The sequence below is a fragment of the Alnus glutinosa genome, chromosome 3 (genome assembly GCF_958979055.1).
Source record: "Alnus glutinosa chromosome 3, dhAlnGlut1.1, whole genome shotgun sequence".
NCBI lineage: Eukaryota > Viridiplantae > Streptophyta > Magnoliopsida > Fagales > Betulaceae > Alnus > Alnus glutinosa.
The window spans coordinates 2,298,910-2,320,839 of NC_084888.1; the positions used below are offsets into that span (position 1 = coordinate 2,298,910).

The 21,930-nt window shown below is 36.4% G+C and overlaps 3 protein-coding genes across 3 annotated transcripts; 2 read left to right on the plus strand and 1 right to left on the minus strand.

The window, feature by feature from the left end:
• The first annotated feature begins 1,470 nt into the window (after positions 1–1,470).
• On the plus strand, positions 1,471–9,618 carry LOC133863455 (digalactosyldiacylglycerol synthase 2, chloroplastic). The gene is made up of 5 exons (XM_062299384.1): positions 1,471–1,666; positions 4,704–5,106; positions 5,595–5,861; positions 7,479–7,828; positions 8,779–9,618. Exons 2-5 carry the CDS (start codon positions 4,825–4,827, stop codon positions 9,293–9,295), a joined length of 1,416 nt encoding a protein of 471 aa, XP_062155368.1. The 5' UTR covers positions 1,471–1,666; positions 4,704–4,824; the 3' UTR covers positions 9,296–9,618.
• Positions 9,619–10,128: 510 nt separating this feature from the next.
• On the minus strand, positions 10,129–12,910 carry LOC133863456 (elicitor-responsive protein 3-like). The gene is made up of 5 exons (XM_062299385.1): positions 12,756–12,910; positions 12,281–12,346; positions 11,804–11,930; positions 11,426–11,540; positions 10,129–10,662 (listed from the first exon to the last, which is right to left on the minus strand). The coding sequence occupies exons 1-5, from the start codon at positions 12,826–12,828 to the stop codon at positions 10,516–10,518; spliced, it is 528 nt and encodes a 175-aa protein (XP_062155369.1). The 5' UTR covers positions 12,829–12,910; the 3' UTR covers positions 10,129–10,515.
• A 3,989-nt stretch (positions 12,911–16,899) lies between these two features.
• On the plus strand, positions 16,900–20,722 carry LOC133862599 (transcription factor MYB3R-3). Its single transcript, XM_062298440.1, has 7 exons — positions 16,900–16,937; positions 17,039–17,093; positions 17,320–17,377; positions 17,558–17,652; positions 17,756–17,859; positions 19,064–19,192; positions 19,585–20,722. Exons 1-7 carry the CDS (start codon positions 16,900–16,902, stop codon positions 20,720–20,722), a joined length of 1,617 nt encoding a protein of 538 aa, XP_062154424.1.
• The last annotated feature ends 1,208 nt before the right edge of the window (positions 20,723–21,930 follow it).

A 21,930-nucleotide genomic window follows, 5' to 3' on the forward strand; every position in this document is an offset into this window, starting at 1 on the left:
TAGTTCCGCCCCTGATTAGCTAGGTCTATCACGCTTCCCTTCCCTCATCCACCCAAGCGCAATCCTTTTAACCTTCACTGGCATCCATTGCACTCGTCGCTGCCCTCTACCCCGCATATGCACACTACAAGCCACCTTGCCCCCACATATGTTGCACGCATCATTGCCCTTTTTATGGTTCCTGCAATAGATCCACGACTTCCCCCCTCTTATTCCCTACTAGATCTCCATAGATGATATCCTATTTTGGCCTATGGAGATCTCAAGATCTAGCTGCATATATAGATGCGTTCATTGGATCTCCATAGATAGCACTCTCGTTTTGCTTATGGAGACCTCAAGATCCAAATGCAGTGTCCACAATGCCTCATTTGTTGGGCATTTCATTCGCTGAACATTGCGATGATGTTTCTTTTTGGCAGCTCCGGTTCAATCATTACTAGTACTCCTTGTTGTAGTTCTCAAGTTTACTTGCTGTTGCAGTATGTGTTGTTCAAGGCAACTCTTCCTTTAGACTGTCCCAAAAAAATTGTCGTTTTTCAGACGACCCCTTTTCTTGACTGGAGTATCAAGAATGATTTATGGTGCTGCCGTTTGCGAAAAAGAAAATAAAAGATGCTGCTGCTTGTCAAAGATAAAAATAAAAATAAAATGGGAAAATGATTTTGTGGTGTGTATCAGCTGCGCTCAAATTTTTACGCTAGATCTCGGCTATCCATCGGCTTTCTAGAGACACGCGTCGCCCAAATGAGTTCACCGGCGCTTTCTTGTTCCGCCGCTGCTGTTTCCGGTTGTCGGGATCACTGGTGACCGGCGCGTGATTGTCACGCGCCAGTGAAGTTCTCTCTTCTACCGGCGCATGGTGTCTCGTTCCGGCGTTTTTTCGCTGAGCAAAGGCGACGGTCGGGGCTCTGGGTGGCTAATCTGTCGGCTAGTGTTTTCGGGGGAGGCGCGTGTTGTACACGCGCCGGTCTCCGGCGAAGACAGTGCTCCCCTTCTGGCGTTTTTGGATTGTATTTTCTGCTAGTTGTGTTTGTGTATTTTCTTGTTTCTAGGTACAGTTGCTTATGTGTGGCTCAAGTTTTACTAGAATTTTTTTTTTTAGGAGCTGATTGCAATTTTAGTGAAATTTGAGATTCTATATATGTAATTGTTTTTTAAGTCAGATCCTTCTGACTTAAAAGCTTGTGGGGGGATTTGTTTCTCATTGCTCACGATGTAGCCTTCGGGCATTGAGATCCTAAATAGCACATGCTATTTGTTCAAAAAAAAATAAAAATAAAAAATAAAATAAATGACCTTCTATTTTTTTGTGGACCTATTAAGAAAAAAACAATCGTGTGGACCCATGTAAACACCCCTAACCCAATCATCCTACGGCCCACATCCAACTGTTTCGTCCAATCAGTGGAAGCCAGGGAAGTCACCAATCGCCATCACCGACACATGTTATTCGGCAGAATGCATGTTATACGACGCCGTCTCATCGTTCTCTGAAAAATGTTGCCTTCGACGGCGTAGTAACGTGTGAAAAAAGGCGTATTCTCCTTCCTTCTCCGCTTCTCGCACGTTTCCAATATTCCTTCATTTTCTCTCTTACCCCTCTCTCTCCGCCTTGTTTTTCCACCAAATCTCTCTCGCCTATGTTTTCCCTAAATAATTTAAGGTACAATTTATTTATTTTTAAATTTCAATTTTACTTTGCTGTTTGGATTGTTGTATTTACAATTATGTCTGATCCTAAATTGCTTAACGTTATCGTTCTTGTACGGCGTGCGATACTGGAGCTCTGAAATTACGGTATTTCCTTTTGTTTTTTATGATTTCTGCAACATCTGGTTATTGAGAAGAATCTTGTTTTCCTTTTCGTTTTAATGCGTTCTTGGTTTATTTGGGTCAGTTGGCCGGTTCGGTTACACAATTTTATATTTAGTTTTTGAATATTTGGTGAATTTTGGGTTCTTGGGTTTTAGTTAGGATGGATTTGGAGTGAATTTTTTAGTAAATTTGATGTGATTGACTAAATATGGGAAATTTTCTATGTGCAAGTTAGCAGTTTTAATGCTATTTGGATAGAGAATATACGGTCGATTTATTGGAGAATATAGAAAAGTTTTTTTTTTTTTTTTTTTTTTTTCGATGAATGAAAATGTTTTACTAACAAAGAACCAACTTTACAATATCACTCCAGTAAAGACCGGAACAAATGCAGACATGCTGCAAGCCACACTTCTGCAGAAAAACACTCAGCAACTATACAAGCCTAAACAACAACAAAGAATCAACTATACATGCCTATAACACCAACAGACTACAAACAAACTATACACTCAAATCAAAACAAGATTTATACATGTATACCCCAACTATCACAAAGAGCTATATTTTCCCGAGTCCTTTTAAATTTTCCAGTTGCAATAACCTTTGCCCTAACCTCCCATTTAATTCGAGCAACTACCTTTGTTTCGTTGCTTCCAGATATTATAGATTGTAGCATACCAGCCAAGTCTGCATAAAGTGGACTTCAAATTCTTCATCCATTCTTTCAAACCCCATCTCAACACATCATCCCAACAAATAAGAACATCATCTACTAGACAAGTTTGCAAGATAACCTGCCATATTCTTTTGCTAAAAGCACGTTGGAAAAATAAATGGCCTCTACCTTCAATGCATTGCAGGCAGAAACCACAAAGCACATCTCCACGATATCCCTATTTTTACATCCTCTCCCCTGTTCCAAGACAATCTATAACAGCAAGCCAAGTAATAAAAGTGTGTCGTGCAATGGCTATAGAAGACTAGACATTCCTCCACCCCACTTCCTGATTTTTCTCCCTCATAGCCTCCCAAGTCTCAGCACACGCATAAACACCTTTTTGAGAAATCCTAGAGGTACTAAATCTTTTACTAAGAGATGGGTACTAAGATGATGTGGAGCTTATTCATTGGTGCCCGTAGCATTTCTTTTTATTAATTGTTTTGATTATCTCCAATGAATAAGCTCTACATCATCTTACTACCCATCTTTATTAAAAGATTTAGTACTTCTAGCATTTCTCCACCTTTTTTAGAAGCAATCTAGATTGGCTCATCATTTACTCCTATTTGCACCACCTATAGAAAAGTTAAGCTCAATTGTTTACTTTTAGAGTGTAATTTTGTTTACAATGTAATATGAAACAATCATTTGGGGTGTTGATTTTACTATAAGAAAGAAGAAAATTCACTGTTTGAAGAATTTATTTAAAGTCTTTTCCGTTTGCTGGAGAAAATGCAAAACGAACTTGAAATTTTCCCTCTGTAAGAAACCCTTTTCTTAAATGTATATATCTGTTAATAAATATTGATGGGCAATTGTTACTTTTGTTTTTTTTTTTTTTTTTTTTTTTTATAAGTAATTGACCCTAAGGGGAGAGTTGCGGTGGACGCCAAGTTTGGTAGTTTGTGGCGTGGGTGGTGTTCCCGCGAGCCTATAGGTGCTCATGGGGTGGGGTTGTGGAAGAATATCAGGAAATGGTGGGGGAGGTTCTCTGGTCTCTTTAGATTGGAAGTGGGGGATGGGGCTAGAACAAAATTTTGGCATGATCTGTGGTGCGGGGATAGGGTGTTGAAGGAAGCTTTTCCTATTCTGTTTGGTATTGCTCGGATGAAGGATGCTTCTGTTGCGGATAATATGGAGGTTTTGGGCGGATCTATCCAATGGAATGTGAGCTTTGTTAGAGAGGCGCATGACTGGAAAGTGGGTGTATTTGCATCTTTCTATCATGTGTTGCATTTAGCCACGGTGAGTAGAGATCGTGCTGATAGGCTTAGGTGGGTCCCTTCTAAGAAAGAGGTGTTCAAGGTGAAGTCCTATTTCAGCTCTTTGGCCGGTTGTGAGGGTAGTCATTTCTCTTGGAAGAGTGTGTGGAGGACTCAGGCTCCTCCGAGGGCGGCTTTCTTCGCGTGGTCGGCAGCCCTTGGAAAGATTCTTACAACGGATAATCTCAGGAAGCGAAAGATCATCATTGTGGATAGATGCTATTTGTGTAAAAGAGATGGGGAAACTGTAGACCACCTTCTTCTTCATTGTGATGTGGCTTCTAATTTGTGGAATCATGTCTTTTCTCGGTTTGGTCTGTCTTGGGTTATGCCTAGGAGAGTTGTAGATTTATTTGCTTGTTGGTGGAAGGCAGATAGGTCAAGGAGTGCTGTAGTTTGGAAGATGGTGCCTATTTGCATTCTTTGGTGTGTTTGGAAGGAGAGAAATATTAGGTGTTTTGAAGACTTGGAGAATTCCATGGAGGATATTGTTGCTTCGTTTTTTCTTATGTTGTATCTTTGGACGGAGGCTTTTTTGTCACTCGTGTCTATTAGTTTCTCTGATTTTCTTGTTCGTTTTTCTTTGCCTTCTTAGGTGTTTCATTGTGTATACTTCCAGTGTACTTAGAGGGGCGCCTTACGCTTTTTATAAAATTTCATTTACTTATCAAAAAAAAGTTTTCTGAGATAATTGAATTAGGCCCTATACAGCTTAATGAACATCACCAAACATTTGAGGAATATGAGAATGCTGTTTAATCTATGTGACGGTTTCTCTCTCTTTAGTTAGCACAAGTTATGTTCGATTCCTTATTGGGCTGCTTCGTTCATAATTTTGTTGTGAATTTGTATGACAATTAGATATTTTGCGTGATAGTTTACTTTCATCCATTATGCAGTTGAGGACAATAATTTGTGGCTCTTGAAAGTTGTGCTTACTTAACTTTCTAAGTAGTATGATTCAAGTTGTGAGAGTGCCTATGGAGATGGTTAGATTTCGAAGTTGAACCTGATTACTGAATGGATAAAAAGCAGCATATTGCGATTTTTACAACTGCCAGCCTTCCATGGATGACTGGAACTGCTGTCAACCCTCTGTTTCGTGCAGCCTATCTTTCAAAAGATGGGGAGAGAAAAGTCACTTTGGTGATTCCGTGGTTATCTTTGAAAGATCAAGAATTAGTACATCCCAACAACATCACGTTTAGCTCACCATCTGAGCAGGAGAAATATGTCCATCAGTGGCTTGAGGAGAGGGCTGGATTCAGATCTTGTTTCAGTATACGTTTTTATCCTGGGAAGGTAATCATTTATGTAATTTTATACTATCCTCAATGCACACTCATGCACCCAAATTAATCACTTTTGGAAGTGGGTTGAACATGTTCGAAAAGGAGAGTTGAATAACTAGTTATTTGCTCAAGTAGGGAGGCTTTTGTCCTTTATGTGTAGGCTAGCAAGCAAAAGTTTTTTTATCATCCCTTTGAAACTTCATGAATGATGAAGTGCTTATGCCATCTTATTCCCCTTGGCCCACTTGTCTAATTCAAGCATAATGCTTAACTCAACTATAACAAAGCCTTAATTCCGATTTTATTGGGATTTGGGATTAAGTTAACCCTAATGGCCATTGAGGTTAAACCATTTGCCTTGGCTCTGTGCAGACTTCTCTGTTCCTGTATTAGACTCAACATTGGGCACAATATTAAGAACAGGGTCTTATTGCCATTTCCATTCTTATTTTCAGTTTTAGAGAACAATTCTAATCCATGACATCAATTTGGGTGCAGTTTTCAATAGATAAAAGGAGCATTCTTCCTGTTGGAGATATTTCTGAAATCATTCCTGATGAAGAGGCAGATATTGCTGTTCTTGAGGAGCCTGAGCATCTTACATGGTATCATCACGGGAACAGATGGAAGGTTAAATTCCGCCTGGTTATAGGAATTATTCACACCAATTATTTGGAATATGTGAAGAGAGAGAAGAATGGACGAATGAAAGCATTTCTTCTTAAATACGGAAATAGCTGGGTTGTTAATATTTACTGCCACAAGGTTTGTTTCTTGTAACTGAGTTTTCATGATTTAAATTTCTATTTTTGGATGTTTAAATATTTTCAATTTTCTTTGTTTATTGTTATTTGGCATTTTGACTTTATATTGTATTAGGCAAAATAGCGCAAGGAATTGTTTTTGTGTCTAGCATTTTCCTCTGAGAAATGCTACACTTCCCAAATTTTTTCTCCAAAAGTTGGTTCTCAAGTGATGTGTCATCATTCCATGAGATCTATTGTTTTGAGAAATGTTTCACCATCTTATGGGATGGTGGCACATCACGTGGGAACCATCTTTTGGAGAAAAAAATTGGGAAGTGTAGCATTTATCTTTTTGTTTTCATGTGGACTACCAGTATCCAACATTTGGTTATTCCAATGTTTATTTTTCGACACCTTAACATGAAGTGATATTTCTATAAAATATGGAAGTCAAGATGGTTGTTTTATAGTGGCATCAGTACATATCAAATTCATAGGTGATGATGTCGGATGGATATTCAAATGTAGGTCAAATCATTTGTCTGTTGAAAACTCTAGGATTAAATTGAGATCGCATAAAAACTTAAGGACTAAATTTGATTTTTCCCCAAAAAGTATCAGCTGCTAGCTAAAAGCAACTGGCTTTCTTCACCCTTAAGCTCTTTCACAGCAAAGAACTTTCTAGCTACTTTTTACGTAAATTAGCAAACCTTCACCACAAAACATTAAATACTTAGCTAATAACTATGCTTACCAAAATCCCGGAGCTCTAAGTTTGACTTTTCTACTTGAAGTTTTTTAAAATAGTCTGCAGGAGACACCTATGCTGACTGCTGTTGCGCCTTGGTTTCCTTCCATGGCTGCCTGCTACACTATTTTGGTTGAATTAGTTATTTATTTTCTAACCCATATGATTAGGGGCCTGCATGAACAGCATATAATAGATTAATCTATATATATAAGAAGTTTGCATACATGATACTCATTAGTGAAAACGAATATTCATTACCCCAAAGGTAGGTTTGAAATCCCCGACCCAGCTTGATCACTAATATCCAAACCACCCTTATGAGCCAGGTGGGGTTAATTACCTAATTAATCATTCCTTGGCATCAAAACAATGATGCCTTGCAAAACAAGTTAGGGTAGTCTAATTTTCAGGGTATTGATATGCTGATGCACCACTTGAGAGAGAAGATCTATTATAGGCCATCAATTTTTGTTGTGCTAGAATGTTATGGGGAGATTAGGCATTTAAAATCTGTCTTTAGTATAGATCTGAAGGCCATTAATTCTATACATTGGGAGTTGAATGTAGTTGCTTTCTTGATGTTAAAGTTTTGAGTGCATGTTTTTTGGGGATTATGAGGCATTTAGGATTATTTGTCTGTGGAATAAATCTAGGTGTACTGTGAGTGTGTGACTCCAACTAATCCAAGATTTATAAATAGTAATGATAATGTGGAGAAGAAACCTTTATAATTACTAATTTCTTTACTGTTTTGTACATGCTAAAAATGTATTATCGGAAAGTGGAGTATTTTGAGGAAAGTTGAATTTGCCTATTCCCAAAATGTGTCATTATTATATTGGAAGAATTGCTTGCTCACCAGATCGTATTTGTGCTGGATTGCAGGTTATCAGATTATCTGCTGCCACACAGGATTATTCCAAGTCAATCATCTGCAACGTTCATGGAGTCAATCCCAAGTTCCTTGAGATAGGAAAAAAAAAGACAGAGCAACAACAAAATGGGCAACGAGCCTTCACGAAAGGTGCCTACTTCATTGGGAAAATGGTATGGAGCAAAGGCTACAAGGAGCTATTAAGACTTCTTCATGATCACCAAAAGGAACTAGCTGGGCTCGAGGTTGATTTATATGGAAATGGTGAGGACTCTGATCAAGTTCAGGAAGCTGCTAAAGAGTTGGAACTAGTTGTTAGAGTTCACCCTGGGCGTGATCATGCTGATCCTCTGTTCCATGAGTAAGCCTTTTCCGTATATGTCCAAACCTTTTATGACACGAAGTTTGTTGTTAGTTTTATCCCTAATGTAAAAAGGGAAAAGTGTGAGGTTTGGTCAATAAATAATGCCATGCATCAGATAGCTTGGAGGTTGCTGGTGGCCTTATCAGCAAGACGTGTCAACAAGTCTATGATCTGCCCCCCCCCCCCCCCCCCCCCCCCCGCCCCCAAATATAATAATAATAATAACCGAAAGCCCCTGGCCCTGACAAAGAATTATTGGGCTAATAATTGCATGAATTCCATTCTGTTGCTTGCAACGACAGAAGAATAAATCCTGTCCAATCACTTGACTGATTTGTGATAATCCACTTGGTCATATTTCTTCTAGCGGCACTCTGTTTTGTTTTTTTATAACCATGTCTCGATATGGTTTTTCTTATGCTAAAAATGTGCTATTCATCTCTATTCTCTAGTAGAGATTCTGATCCTCCCTTTGTGTGGTGGTGGTGGTGGTGGGGGGGGTTGGGGTGGGTTTGAATTGAGAGATTAAATATGTAGATTACTTGGTTATTTAAGTTATAGGAATTTCATGAACCTTGATGTATTTCTTTATCTGCTGCTGAGCAGTTGGTACCTGCATTCTTCAGGTTTCAATGTGGTGGCTTGTTAAATTATGCATGAAACTGGTCTTGTGGTTTTAAGCTAATAACATGTGGAACTCTAGTTGCATAGGACAATTCTAAATAGACCGAGTCTAAAGGATTTCTTACTTAGAGATGGAGTTAACATGATTGGATCAAATTCTATTTTTCTTGTTTCTTTTTCGGTAATGTAAGTATTTCTGAGTCCAACACCACTGATATGGTCTGCAACAGCAATCCCAGATGAGATTTCTTCCTTAGAGTCTGTCAACACGGTTGTTGTTGCTCCATACTAAATATTTTTTCTTCTTCTTGTTTCTCTTTCAGTTATAAAGTGTTTCTGAATCCAAGCACCACAGATGTGGTTTGTACCACCACAGCTGAAGCACTGGCAATGGGCAAAATTGTTGTATGTGCCAATCATCCCTCAAACGAATTCTTCAAGCAGTTCCCAAATTGCTGGACTTATGAGGACAGCAATGGGTTTGTGGAAGCCACACGCAAGGCATTAGCTGAAGAACCTGCCCAGCTGACCAATGCACAGAGGCATGTGTTGTCATGGGAGGCAGCCACAGAACGGTTTCTGAAGGCTACTGAGCTGGACCAGGCACCTGCAAAGAAACTGTCAAAAATTCCTCCAAATCCAAAGACCTTTATGTCCACTTCTTTGAATTTGGGGAGGAGCATGGAGGATGCAGCAGCATATATGCATTATGTGGCTTCTGGGTTTGAAGCATCACGAAAAATATTTGGTGCAATTCCAGGGAGCTTGCAGCCAGATGAAGAACAACGCAAAGAGTTAGGGTTGGCCCTTCCTGAAGGAAAGCGAGGCTGGAGGAAATGATAGGTTTATGCTTCTTCTATGATATTGGCTTGGGATTCTCTATCAAAAAAAAAAAAAGTCTGCTTAAACTGAATACAAGAAGAACCTTAGTAATGACATAGATTGGTAATATGTTCTGAGAAGCCACCATCACCTATCGACTAGTTTGAACTCTTACCTTTTTCATGTGTAGTAAAGTGTTCTGATTATAGCCCAACCATGTCAACATATTATAAGAACCGGTTTCCATGATAGAAGAATTTTAGCACTAATAAGATCTTGATTGTACATTGAAGAAAACGTCTCTACATGTTCTAAAAGGAAAGTGTGGTTATGATGGTCAATATGGGCCATTAGATCTAGTAAAATTGGAGCATTAGATGGATGGTTTCCGTGATATTTTCATATTAATGTTAGATAGAGGACGAGCCCATCCTTTGACTGGCATAAACTTGAGGTCATGTATGTAGGAAGTGCATGCAAACTGATAGATGCAACAAATGTTATACTACACATTTTTGATGTGACATTAAAAATTACCATTTAATTTAAAATTTAATAATAATTCATCTTAAATTTAATGGTGATTTTTAGTGCAACAGGAAATGTACACTTAAGAATGAAAGTGTGTGTAGGCATGTCTCAATGCATAATTCATAATTGAGAAGGGCTTTGCTTGGCTTCGTAGACTAATGAATGTGTCATAATGACACAAATTTCCTTCAAGTTGAATCAGGGCGTTAAGTTATTACATTAATAAAAGAGTGATGGTAGGGGTATTCCAGTTTTTATTACAAGTTTTTTATAAACTAATATGACAACCCACATGACTTCAGGTACAAAACTATTAAATTTGCCAATCAAATTTTGTGGGGTTATCGGAAGTTTGGCCGAGTGTCTCAATGAGTCATCAAATTTGGTGCTTTTTGACCTGAAGAAACACTTGGCTCAACCCAATTATGGCACAACGACATGAAAGCGGAATTGTAATGACTCAAAAACTGCTTATTCTTGGTTTATTCTAACATTAGGTAAAGAGTGGATTACATACTACACCATCATTCCACATTCATCTTACTGGGCTGATGTGCAATGCCCACTAGTCCTTGATATATTTTTTTAATTTTTTTTTTTTTTAAGAAGGGTTGATAAGCCAGTTTACATTAGCCAAGTGGGATGAGGGCAAACTTCAAACCGCAAATCAACAGGTAATTGTGGATCAACAAAGGGCAAGGTTGATCCTAGTAAGATGATTCTTTCCATCCACCATAGCTCTCCTCTTCTCTTGATGATTCTTTCCATCCACCATAGCTCTCCTCTTCTCTTGATGATTCTTCCCATCCACCATAGTTCACTTCCTCTGTGCAGCACTCCCGACTGCTGCCTCCCTGCAACAAGTAATGGAGGTATGAGTGTTGGACGCTAACAAAGCAAGCATGACATTGCAGTTATGTGAAGTCCAAAGCAGCAAGTATTCATGTGACTTGTTCTTCATACATTAACTTAAATAATGCTCCTACTATATCATCTCACTTTTTCGCGATCTAATGCAACTCTATATTTAGATTGAAATCTCCTGTTGTCAGGCTTTTCGAATAACACATGAATTCAGATAAAACCCCGTTTGACAACCCCTTCCCCCATATTTGAGGTGATTTTTTTTTTTTTTTTTTTTTTTTGAGTGGTAGTAAGAAGTGATTGATGTGATATAAAGTAAAAAGAATTTTTATGAAAAAATGAAGAAAAAAATGTATAGCTGTGAGTTTTTTATTTGAATAGTAATAAAAAATTGTTGATGTAATATAAAAAGTGAAAAAAAATTAGAATGTTTGGAAGTTGACGTTTTTTGAGAGAAGTGAAAATAAGAGAAAGGGAGGGGAGGAAGGTTGTCAAATAGGAGGTTGAGAAGTGAAAATTGTTGATGTAATATTCCTAGATTGCCTAGGGCAGATAGGCCTCGCAGTCCTTCTCTCTTAAGCTATCCAAATTTCTGTGTTATTCGGGCACTCGAATGAGAGGAGATTCTTATCCCACTATACCTACCCCATTTGGGTAAACTAACAGTATTGTCCCTTCTGACAAATGTAACCAGGAGCTGTATTTAAAAACATACAACTGATAATAAAATTCTAATTATAGAATAAGAGATACCTCGATGGTGAAAGTTAGGCCAACTCTAATTTCTCCACAATATTCCTGATCCTTGACAATACTGTATGCAGTTGATGGGAGGCTTCCTTGGATGAACAATGGCTCTAAAGGAATGCTGCAGGGTTGTATGTGTACATATTAATATGAACTACATGATATCTAACTGCTACTTAAACTGCAGATCGATCAGTGGTTGGCTGTACAAGATTACTGATTCAAAGTTCAAACCATTGTTAATTGAGAAACATATGTTCAAATCACGCGTTTTGAAATTGTAAACCCAAAATAGACACTTAGTATGCTTATGGAGAGTCAAGAACTCCAACTGTGCTTAGATGTGTCTGATAAATGAGTAAACATGAAATTATGATAACTTACGTCGCTTCTCCAACAAATTCATCCTTGGTGAAAGTATCTTTATCCATTATCTTCAGACTGAGTTCTGAAGCACCATCATTGATTGTGAAAACAAAGCTCTCATTCCATTTTGGTTCAGATCCTTGACCTGCATCAAACATTTTCTAGTTGTAGAAAATTACAACATTCTTTTGCTTGAAGAGACTACACTAACCTACCTTTTTTTTTTTTTTAAGCAAATAGCACACATGCAAACTCCACAACAAGACAACACAGAAAAGAAACGACCAAAAAAGGAGGGGAAAAAAACAACAACATAGGAAATGGCCGGGGAGCACCCTATGGAGAGTTAAGGTTATTGATAGGAAGAACCTACAGTGAAAGCTACTGACGAACTGCTATCAAAATCATGAAACATTGCACAATTTTTTTCTTGAAAAAATAAAAATAAAAAAAGGGGTAAAAAAAATCAATAAACGACGACAGTTACAAATGTACCTGATGCTACACTGCTTCTTTGTTCCTGGGACCGGCAAGTGAGAATGACATAGGGATCCATATTAGCTGCTCGATCATGAACACATAATCCATCAGACAATAATATTAACTGGGATCAATTGTCTGATTGCGATACAGATTGACAAGGAAGAAATCATGTACGTTCATATCACAAAAATTTTAAAAAAAATGGTACAAAAAAACAAGTTGTAAAAGAGTTGTTGGTCTATCTAGCTCCTTTTGTTTTAAAACACGGAGTTACAAACAGTCATTGAGAAGCGAGAAAAAGATTTAGGTTGAGATTAACCGCTATATCATAAATCTTTTGAATTTGATTTAGAGCAGAAGCTCTATCAGATAACAAATTAAAAAAAAAAAAATGTATATATATATATATATATATATATATATATATATATATATATATATATATATATATATATATATATACAGCAATGAGCAAGATCATACGTACAGAGAAAATCGGTGTTCTCGAGGCCTTTGGCACTAACGAGAAGAACTTCAAGCGTTCCTCGTGCGGCTGCCATCTTTGGAGAGAAGTCAGCAGGAATTGAGAAGCTGCAATAAAACTGACCAGAAAAAACTCGACTATCCGCGCGAGGAAGAGGAATCTATTTCTGCGTTTGCTTCAAACTAATTACCGTTATTTTGTTGCTCATTAGTCAGTTCTCGACACAACGCACATGCTTTGAATATTCCTTGCCAACTCATGCTCGTTAATTCCTTCGTTTTCTGTTTTCCTGGTTATTAAATTAGCACTTATTATTGAGACCGCTTCAATGAATATTAAGCTTAAGGCCATAATTTTAAGAAATCGTTTTCTTATATTCAAAAATTAATTAATTAAATTTTCATTTAGTTATATTGTTATAGACTCAATCTCCCACGCATAAAAATGAACGGCCAAAACACAAAACCGAGAGATAATACACCCGCACATAGCCTAAGAATATTTAAATAAATTTGGGGGTAAATTGTGGAGTTAACATTCGAACTCAAGACCTTTATTTTGATATGTTAAATCGTCGTTTATAATAAATAATTAATTTAATCATTTAATTAATATTTTAATAAATACCACAAAAAAAGGGCATTCAATTCTTATTCTTTCTGTATGAGATTTTGGTTAAAAATATGCTTGATAATATGCTTCAGTAATTTGACTATTATGTCCTTGTCTCTGTGAAAATAATGGCAAAACAATTATCTCGATCCCCTCTCTATGGATGCAGCTAGACCGGCCAACGTCCCAACGTCTATGGTCTTTACTTCATTAATCCCAAAAATTAATGGTGCTAATTAAGTCCACTATATAATAGCCATCACATGTCTTTTTAGGAATAAGATAAGAACTAATTCATTAATTCAATTCATTGTTGAGTCGAAGCATTTACTTGAGCCTTGAGTCCAGGCTTTGTTCGTTAACACTTTTGCTTTCTTTAAACAAAAACATTAATTTATGTTATACCATAACACTTTTTCATATTAAATACAAAAAACACTCTCAAAAATACATTAACAGACAAATCAGAGTATTTATGTGACTATATATATATATATATATATATATATATATATATATATATATATATATATATATATATATCACATGCACATGGTCTTGATATTTTAATATTTTCAATATATATATTTTTTTATTGCTAATGTTTATTAAGAGATTTATTCATAAAAGAGCATGTCCTTTTTTTTTTTTGACATGTCCACGCAAGAGGGAGAATTTGAACTAGCGACCTCTGTTTCATGAGGCGTGGTCTCCAACCGATTGAATTACCTCTTGGAGATAAAAGAGCATGTCCTACTCGAATATAGATGTAACCAAGTTTGGGTGTCAACCTGTGTACTAATGCTCCGTTTGTTTCGACGTAAAATGGTTTCAAGGAAGTCATTTTTCTGAAAAATATTTTTCGCCGAAAGCATTTTTTGGTGTTTGGCGCGTACAGAAAATCACAAATATTTTTCATATTTTCATTCAATCATATTAACCTTTAAAAATTAATTTTTATTCAAAACATATAAATATTAATATAAAAATCATTGATGACGAGATTCGGTCACTGACCGACAAGATTCTAACCATTTTTACCTAATTCCGGCCTGCCTGCAGGGATTCGGCATCTCTGGCCAAAGCCGGCCGGGAATCGGCCTCTTTGGCCATATCCGGCCAGCCGGCCGGATTCCGGCTCTCTGGCCAGATCCGGCCAGTCTGACCAGATTGGTCGTCGAAATCTGGGTTGACCGGATTCTGGCGAAAGTGGCCGGATTCTTTCGACAGATTCCGGCGATATTAATCGGATGTTGTCGGATTCCGATACCGGCAATATTTCGATGGTGGTCGGCTGCTTGAACGTGAAGGTCGACTGTGTCGTTTAAAATAAATCGACCGCGTCTGACATCTTCGGAAAACGCATTTTCCGAAATTTACTAAGCATTTTTGGTCAAACAGAAATCATTTTCCAGTTGACTATTATTTTCGCCCCTGCCAAACACCGAAAAATGCATAAATCATTTTACGCCGAAACAAACGGATCATAAATTAAATCCACTTTCATTTGTTATCTCTCTGTATTAAGTGGATAAATTTTAAAGCATTTCAAACAGGGATGTGTTATTTCTACATCACATTACCTTACATAAATCCTACATCAATACACATTGGGTGTGATACCCATGTATATGAGACTCACACCTTATGTGTCTTGGTGTATGATTAATGTAGGATAATGTAATGTAGAAAAACCATTTCCCTTTCAAACAACTCTAATGAATATTAAAAGAGTAATGCTAAAACTACATTTTTGTCCCATAGTTATCCCAAAATAATGACCTAATAGTCTCAAACAACATTTGAATCAGTCTTTATGAATGACTGAATACAGCTCCAACTTTCGTGTGTTTTTTTTTTTTGGTCAATACAAGGTCTTAATATACATGGAAAATACTTAGGGTACTATGTATATACAGTTTTTATTATAATTTTCTTATAAATTTATTTGACAATCCACTCATGATTCTATGGAAATAGGTATTATATACGTGGATTGCTATATGACCGTTCACATTTTATTGGTTGACTTGATAAATACCACATAAAGTGTCACCAGGAACGAAACCAAAAGTTTTTATGGGCAAGGGCCAGTGGCAAAAAAAAAAAAATATTAGTAAAGGCCAATAGGCTAAATTTTTAATTTTTTAGCTTATATTTTAATTTCTGAGATTTTTTTTTAACCGGCCATGACCCCTCCTCCCTCTGCCCTTGATTGTCACCTCAGTATGTAAATGTCTTGTAGTAAAAGCTGTAATACCCATATATCTAAGTAAACCTCTTTGAGAAATCCCTTGTGCGATCATAAGTTTGAGAATTCTGAACTTTGATCAACGGTTTAAGAAACATTACTACAATTAATGTTTTCTCTTATCACTACAATTATCCTCCCCAATCTAGTATTAAATTTTCAACTTTCTCTCAATCTTTCAATTGGTTGAATGTGTTCTCTCAATTTACCAAAGGGCTTGCAATACTCTCTTTTGATCCTTAAAAACAAAAATGCCCCTCAAATCCAAAAAATAAAAAAATAAAAAAATAAAATTAATTCTATAACATTTTTTGTCTTCTTAAAATTATTTGTAGGGGTATTTTTGTCTTTTTAAAGACCAATTGAAAGATTGATGACAATATAGTTTCAAAGGAAAATTGAAAGTTGAAAATTGAACTTTTCACGTTGTCGTTTGGATCCTAATCTTTGTTAGTAGTACAGTAGTACTAGTACTCCTGTGGCTCTCACTTCCCGCCAACTCTCTCTCTCTCTCTCTCACTCTCAGCTAAACCTAATATTTTACGTCAATCATCATCCAACAGATTCAGTCTCTATAACTCTCCTCTAAAACCCAAACTCTTTTCTGATCCCCCACACACACTCGTACTTATTTGAGTTATTCTGCTTCAATTCCTTATCTTTTAGCCGTTACAGCTTTTTTTTAACCCAACAAAAGAAAAAGAAAACGTTTTGATGGAGAAAGAAAAAAGAAACTCCTCTTTTGGAATTCCCTGATCAAAACCATAACGTTTCCGTTGATTTTGCTTTTCATCTCAGTTGGGTTTATGTAAAGAATGACTCTCCCTTGTGGGTTTATTTTATATTTATTTTAATACTCCTTTGGTTACACGTAGTGTTCTTAAAATAACGAAAGGAATTAAAGAATGTGATAGTTATGTGAAAAAGGAGGGTGTGGTTTCTAAAAGTCCTATGGTGTCTGGTTGTGATAATGGGGTTCCCAGGCCAATCTATTTTCAAGGGTTTGTGTTTCTATATCTTTTTTGTATGATGCTGCTAATCGTTTGTATATATATATTTTTTTTGTTAATTTGAAGATAAAAACTTGGCTAGAACCCCTTTTGAGTCTGTTTGGATGCTTAGAAAACTGACTCAAGAAAAAGAAAAATAGATGTTATTATGTGTTTTTATTATCCAAGTAGCGTGGAATTCTACTCAACAAAAGAATGTAGCTGCATTAGGCTCAATTGAGTGAAGGGAGCAACCAAAGATAGCTGTGTCTTGTTCTATTATCGCTATCTTCCTATGGAGTATGAGAAGCAGATAACCAAGAATCCTGAATTGTATATTCCTATCTTTTTTGCATTTTGATTTGTGAATATGAATTGTTGTTTTACCCTGTTTTCTGCAAGTGTAGTAATGATAGCCCTGATGGTATTTTTAGGCGGATAACGGGTGCAACAAGGCGATCAACAAAGGGGGGATGGACAGAGGAGGAGGTCAATAATAGCTAGAGATTTTTGTATTCTTTATAGCGTCTTATTGCATAAGTTAATTGCACAGATTAAACGTTCTTTTGTCAGCTGCATGCATACATTCTGATGTATTGATGTGCAAGCCATGTATCTTTAGCTGCTTCTTTTGGATAAAAACTTGCATTCTGACTATCAAATGTTCATCATCAAGCACCTAATTTGTTTTGTGTCCCCTGTTTCTTGTTAACAGGATAGAATATTAACCTTTGCTGTCCAAAAGTTCAATGGTAAAAACTGGAAAAAGATTGGTGTGTATCATCCCTTCCTGATAGTATTTTTCTTGTTAAAAGCTTTGGCTTTAATTGAATCAAAGACATATGAAACCAGAGAAAGAAAGAAAGAAAGAAAGATCCATGTTTTTTTTTTCCTCCTCTTTAATAGAACTAATCAGAAAGCAAAAATGTTGATTCAATATGTATCCTTTGCAGCTGAATGTGTTACTGATAGAACTGATGTTCAATGTCTGCATCGCTGGCAGAAGGTTCTCAATCCCAATCTTGTTAAAGGGCCATGGAGCAAGGAGGTGCAAATAACATACCAGTGGCTGCATGTGTCTTTCAACAAGGACCTCCATTTAAAAGTTCATTGTCTATGATTCTGATTTAGTTCTTATTTAAATCTTCCAGGAAGATGATCTCATCGTTGAGCTCGTTGCAAAGCTGGGGAACAAGAAATGGTCTGAAATTTCAAAATCCTTGCCAGGCCGGATAGGCAAGCAATGTAGAGAAAGGTAAGTGCACTCTGGTCAGTAACTACAATTTATCCGTTTTCTTTTTTAATTGCTTTTACCTATTCATTTGCTTAATTATTAGCATAGATGAAATATGTAATATCAAATATGCTTGCACACATACGTATGTACACACATAAAAGGCTACAAAAAACACAAATGCAGGGACAATTCCACCCCAAAAAATTGGAGAAAAGAAAGCAATTTTTTTTATAGTTTTTTCTTTTTCTTCATATTTTAATGGTCCTGTTAGAATATAGATTGTTTCTGTTTTGGGTTTATATTTTCCATATATGTGTAATTTTAATCAAATCCTAGTGATTTGATTACCTTATTTGAATTGCTTTCAAGGTTTCACTTACCATATTTCTCCTATAAATAGAGGTCATTTGTATTGTAAAGAGATTATAAAAAATCGAGTAATTCTAAACGTCATACCCATGTCCCTCTTGTGTCCCTCTTGTGTCCCTCTAAAAATGATGTGCCTTTTAAAATCACCATGTGATCAAAATTCAATTTTGATCAATCACAAGCTCAATGGTGATTTTAAAAGCCACCTCATTTTTAGAGGGACACAAGAGGGACATAGGTATGACATGTAGCATTACTCTAAAAAATCAGACGTAGGTGTTTAATATCGAACCACTCCAAAATTTTATGGACAGAAATTTCCTACAAACCGGTTTGTAGGAAATTTCATACAACTTACATATAAGATTAACATATATCATTTAAACACGTGAGAATCACATTTTTTTTTTTTTTTTTATTAATGCTATTAAAAAATCATGTGAGAAGCACATGCTATTAAAATAACATGTACTTCTCACATGCTAATGGACACATATCAATTATATGTGGGTTGTATGAAATTTCCTACAAACCTGATTTATATCCAAATTTTATTGTCTTATTTTTCTTTTTACTTCCACTATTTTCTTCATTTATATTTTATTTTTAAATCTTCACAGGTCCTCCCACTCAAAAAAATAAAACAAAATTCCCAGTCCAGCACAGCCCACCTAGACTAAATTCTTGCCTTTGACCCTGTGCATATGCAGTAGATAACTGCTTTAGCTTCATCTTTGATTATTTTATATTGATCAGAGGAAGCCTCTTTATATTTTCCTTTCCTTTGAAATGAATAAATCTAAATCTAGGTACTGTTTTTTTTTTTTTTTTTTTCCTCCTTTTATTTTTTCAGGTGGCACAACCATTTAAACCCAGATATAAAAAAGACTGCATGGACCAAAGAAGAGGAGTTGACTCTCATTACGTCCCATCAAATATATGGGAACAAGTGGGCTGAGATAGCAAAGTTCCTGCATGGAAGGTATCACCACAAAACTTTTACTTAAGTTTAGAATATATCAAAAATATATTTCACTGGATAATATATTTAACCCGTAAATAGAAAATATTTCAATATCAACCAAATATAGAATATATTTTTCATATATTCTAACACTTAAAAAGTGTATAACTGAACTATTATATGAGCAGATGGCAATTGATTACATGTTTCCTCTCTTTCTCCCTAAAAATGAGATTTTATAGAGCTGGTGTAATCAAATTGAAAAAAAGGGGTCCTGTTGAAAAGGCTACATTATACTTGGGATATTATGCCCTTTGAAATCAGTTGAATTTCATACATTGATAAAGAGCAATTTATTTTTTCAAGCTGGATATGAGAACTTCTTATGATACGTTATCTGATATGAACAGGACTGAAAATTCTATAAAAAATCACTGGAACTGCTCAGTGAGGAAGAAAGTAGAGCTTTTTCGTTTAGCGCGTGGTTCTGATCCCTACAATCATAAAACAAAAGCCGAAAGTAGAGAGTCTAAGGAGGTTAAACAAAGTCTTGATCAGAAAGTGAACTTGGAGGGAAGTGAATACACTTGTTCACTGGATTTGGTTCTTGGAACTGCTGATGGAAAGGAGAGCAATTTGCTACCTTCAAACAAAGAGAATTACAGGTCTCCAAAAAGAGGGGCAAATTATCTAACAAAAACACCACCAAGAACAATTTTTGATGATGACAATGCCACTTCTTGTGGTCTGGGTGTTGGACAATGCCAAGAAAGTGCTAATAAGGGTGACACATTGAGAGAATCACATCATACAGCTATCCGGTCCAATGAGTTATGTAATACTCCATCCATTCATCAAGTAAATCAATTTTTAGATGAAAAAACTCATGAGCCTGATGAATTTATCAATCCGATGCCTTTCGGAGCACTTTCCGGACCCTTGCAACTCTGTTTCAGTATACCTGCAGATGTTCATAGTTGCAAGAGAATAACTCATAATTTTCTTCATGAGCCGGCTCCTCCTGTCACTGCTAAGAGATTGCCTGAATCTTCTTATGGGCCACAAGGTAATGTATGTTCTTCAGACAACTCTGGAAATGGGAATTCAAAATTAAGTGGCCAATCCAAGAATCCTCTTTTAGAGGATGCGACTCATGGTTGGCTGTGCTACAAACCACTCCTCCAGAAGGATTTTAACATTCTTTTGGAAACTGGTAGATTCCCAAGTACAGATAGCTATATCAGAACAGCATCAAGTCCAGTTTCTTTTCGTACACCACCAAGCCACAATAAAGGACTAACTGTTGATTGTAGCAGTCCAGAATCCATATTGAGGAGAGCTGCAAGGGGTTATAAAAATACACCATCTATCATAAGAAAACGAAGCCTTCAATGTTCCAGGAAAATTGACAATGCAAATAATCACAATGATGCAGTTCTGACAAATGAGAAGCAACTTTTCCTGCCTCCTTCAAAGTCCCAGAAGCTCGAAACTTCTGCTTCTGTAAAATGTGTAGAAAAACGCCTGGAGGCTGGAACATGCATTTAATTCTGAGTAGGATTCTGCCAACATGCAATTGCGGTTAAGATGGTTCAGTGGAATGTTCAAGAGCCTGATAAACAGCATCTGTCAAGGATTCAAGCTGCTCGATTAGGAGATAGTTTATAACTTGTTGATATAAATTTGGTGAGTGACTTTCCCAGTCTTTTGTTGATATAAATTTCTGTTTCTTCAAAACTAATTATCAATTAGCTTTGATTTTAAACACCATAGCAGAAAACAATGAGGAGATTATGATAGATATGAAGCAGGCCTGCTGACCAGATAGGATTTGTTGTCTTTGCTCCCCATATTTCTTCTACTTTTTTCATTTTCTAATACTCTCTCTTTTTCCTTTTTTGGCTCTTTCTTGCAGATTAATTATTTTTATTTTCGTGTTCAATTTTGATACACCTCTAAACAGGCCTGGACTGAGGGGATAGGATTTGGGCAGCCAACTCAATAAAGGCACAAATATCACTTCCACAATGGCTGAGCAACAGTAATATCCTATACTGGTGGTCTGTTCTGAAAATTTCAGCATGAATTGTCTGATTGAGTTGTATGCTGGATACAAATATTACAATTTCAGTAGTGGACAATGGACATATGCCCATTGAATTATGTTTTATGCAAAGGAATAAAAAATAAGACCAATGGTAATCTAATAAAAAATATTTTCATTTTGTACTAACCAATTGACGCCACGTGGCTTTCATTTTAACATGTCACTTGCTAATTGTACACATCACATTACACACTTACTTTAAATTATAAATATGCACAAAATTATAAAAAAGAAAAAGAAAAAGAAAGTGACCTACCATTCTTAATGGTGTAAGGGACTGCTCACTGGATAAGGAGCGGCAACCCCTCTCTTCCTAGGTGTGGGGGTGGCCACCCCTCTTTATAAGGGGCAAACGCATCTTTTCAACCTTATGCTTTAATGAGGAGCCTCTCCTCACCAATCAAGGGCGGCCACTCTTTTATCAGGGGCAGTTCCGCTCAACAATTAGGGGTAACGATCCCTTTGTGAGGTGTTCTCACCTCGATTCCCTTAGTTAGTTAGGAGTGGTTGGCCATTTCTCTTCTTTTTGTTATTTTGTTTTGTTTTTAATTTTTATTTAAAAGTATATTTATAATTTAAAATAAATATATCATGTAATATGTACTGTGTCCATTAGCATATAGTGTGTCAATCGAGAAATACAGGGCAT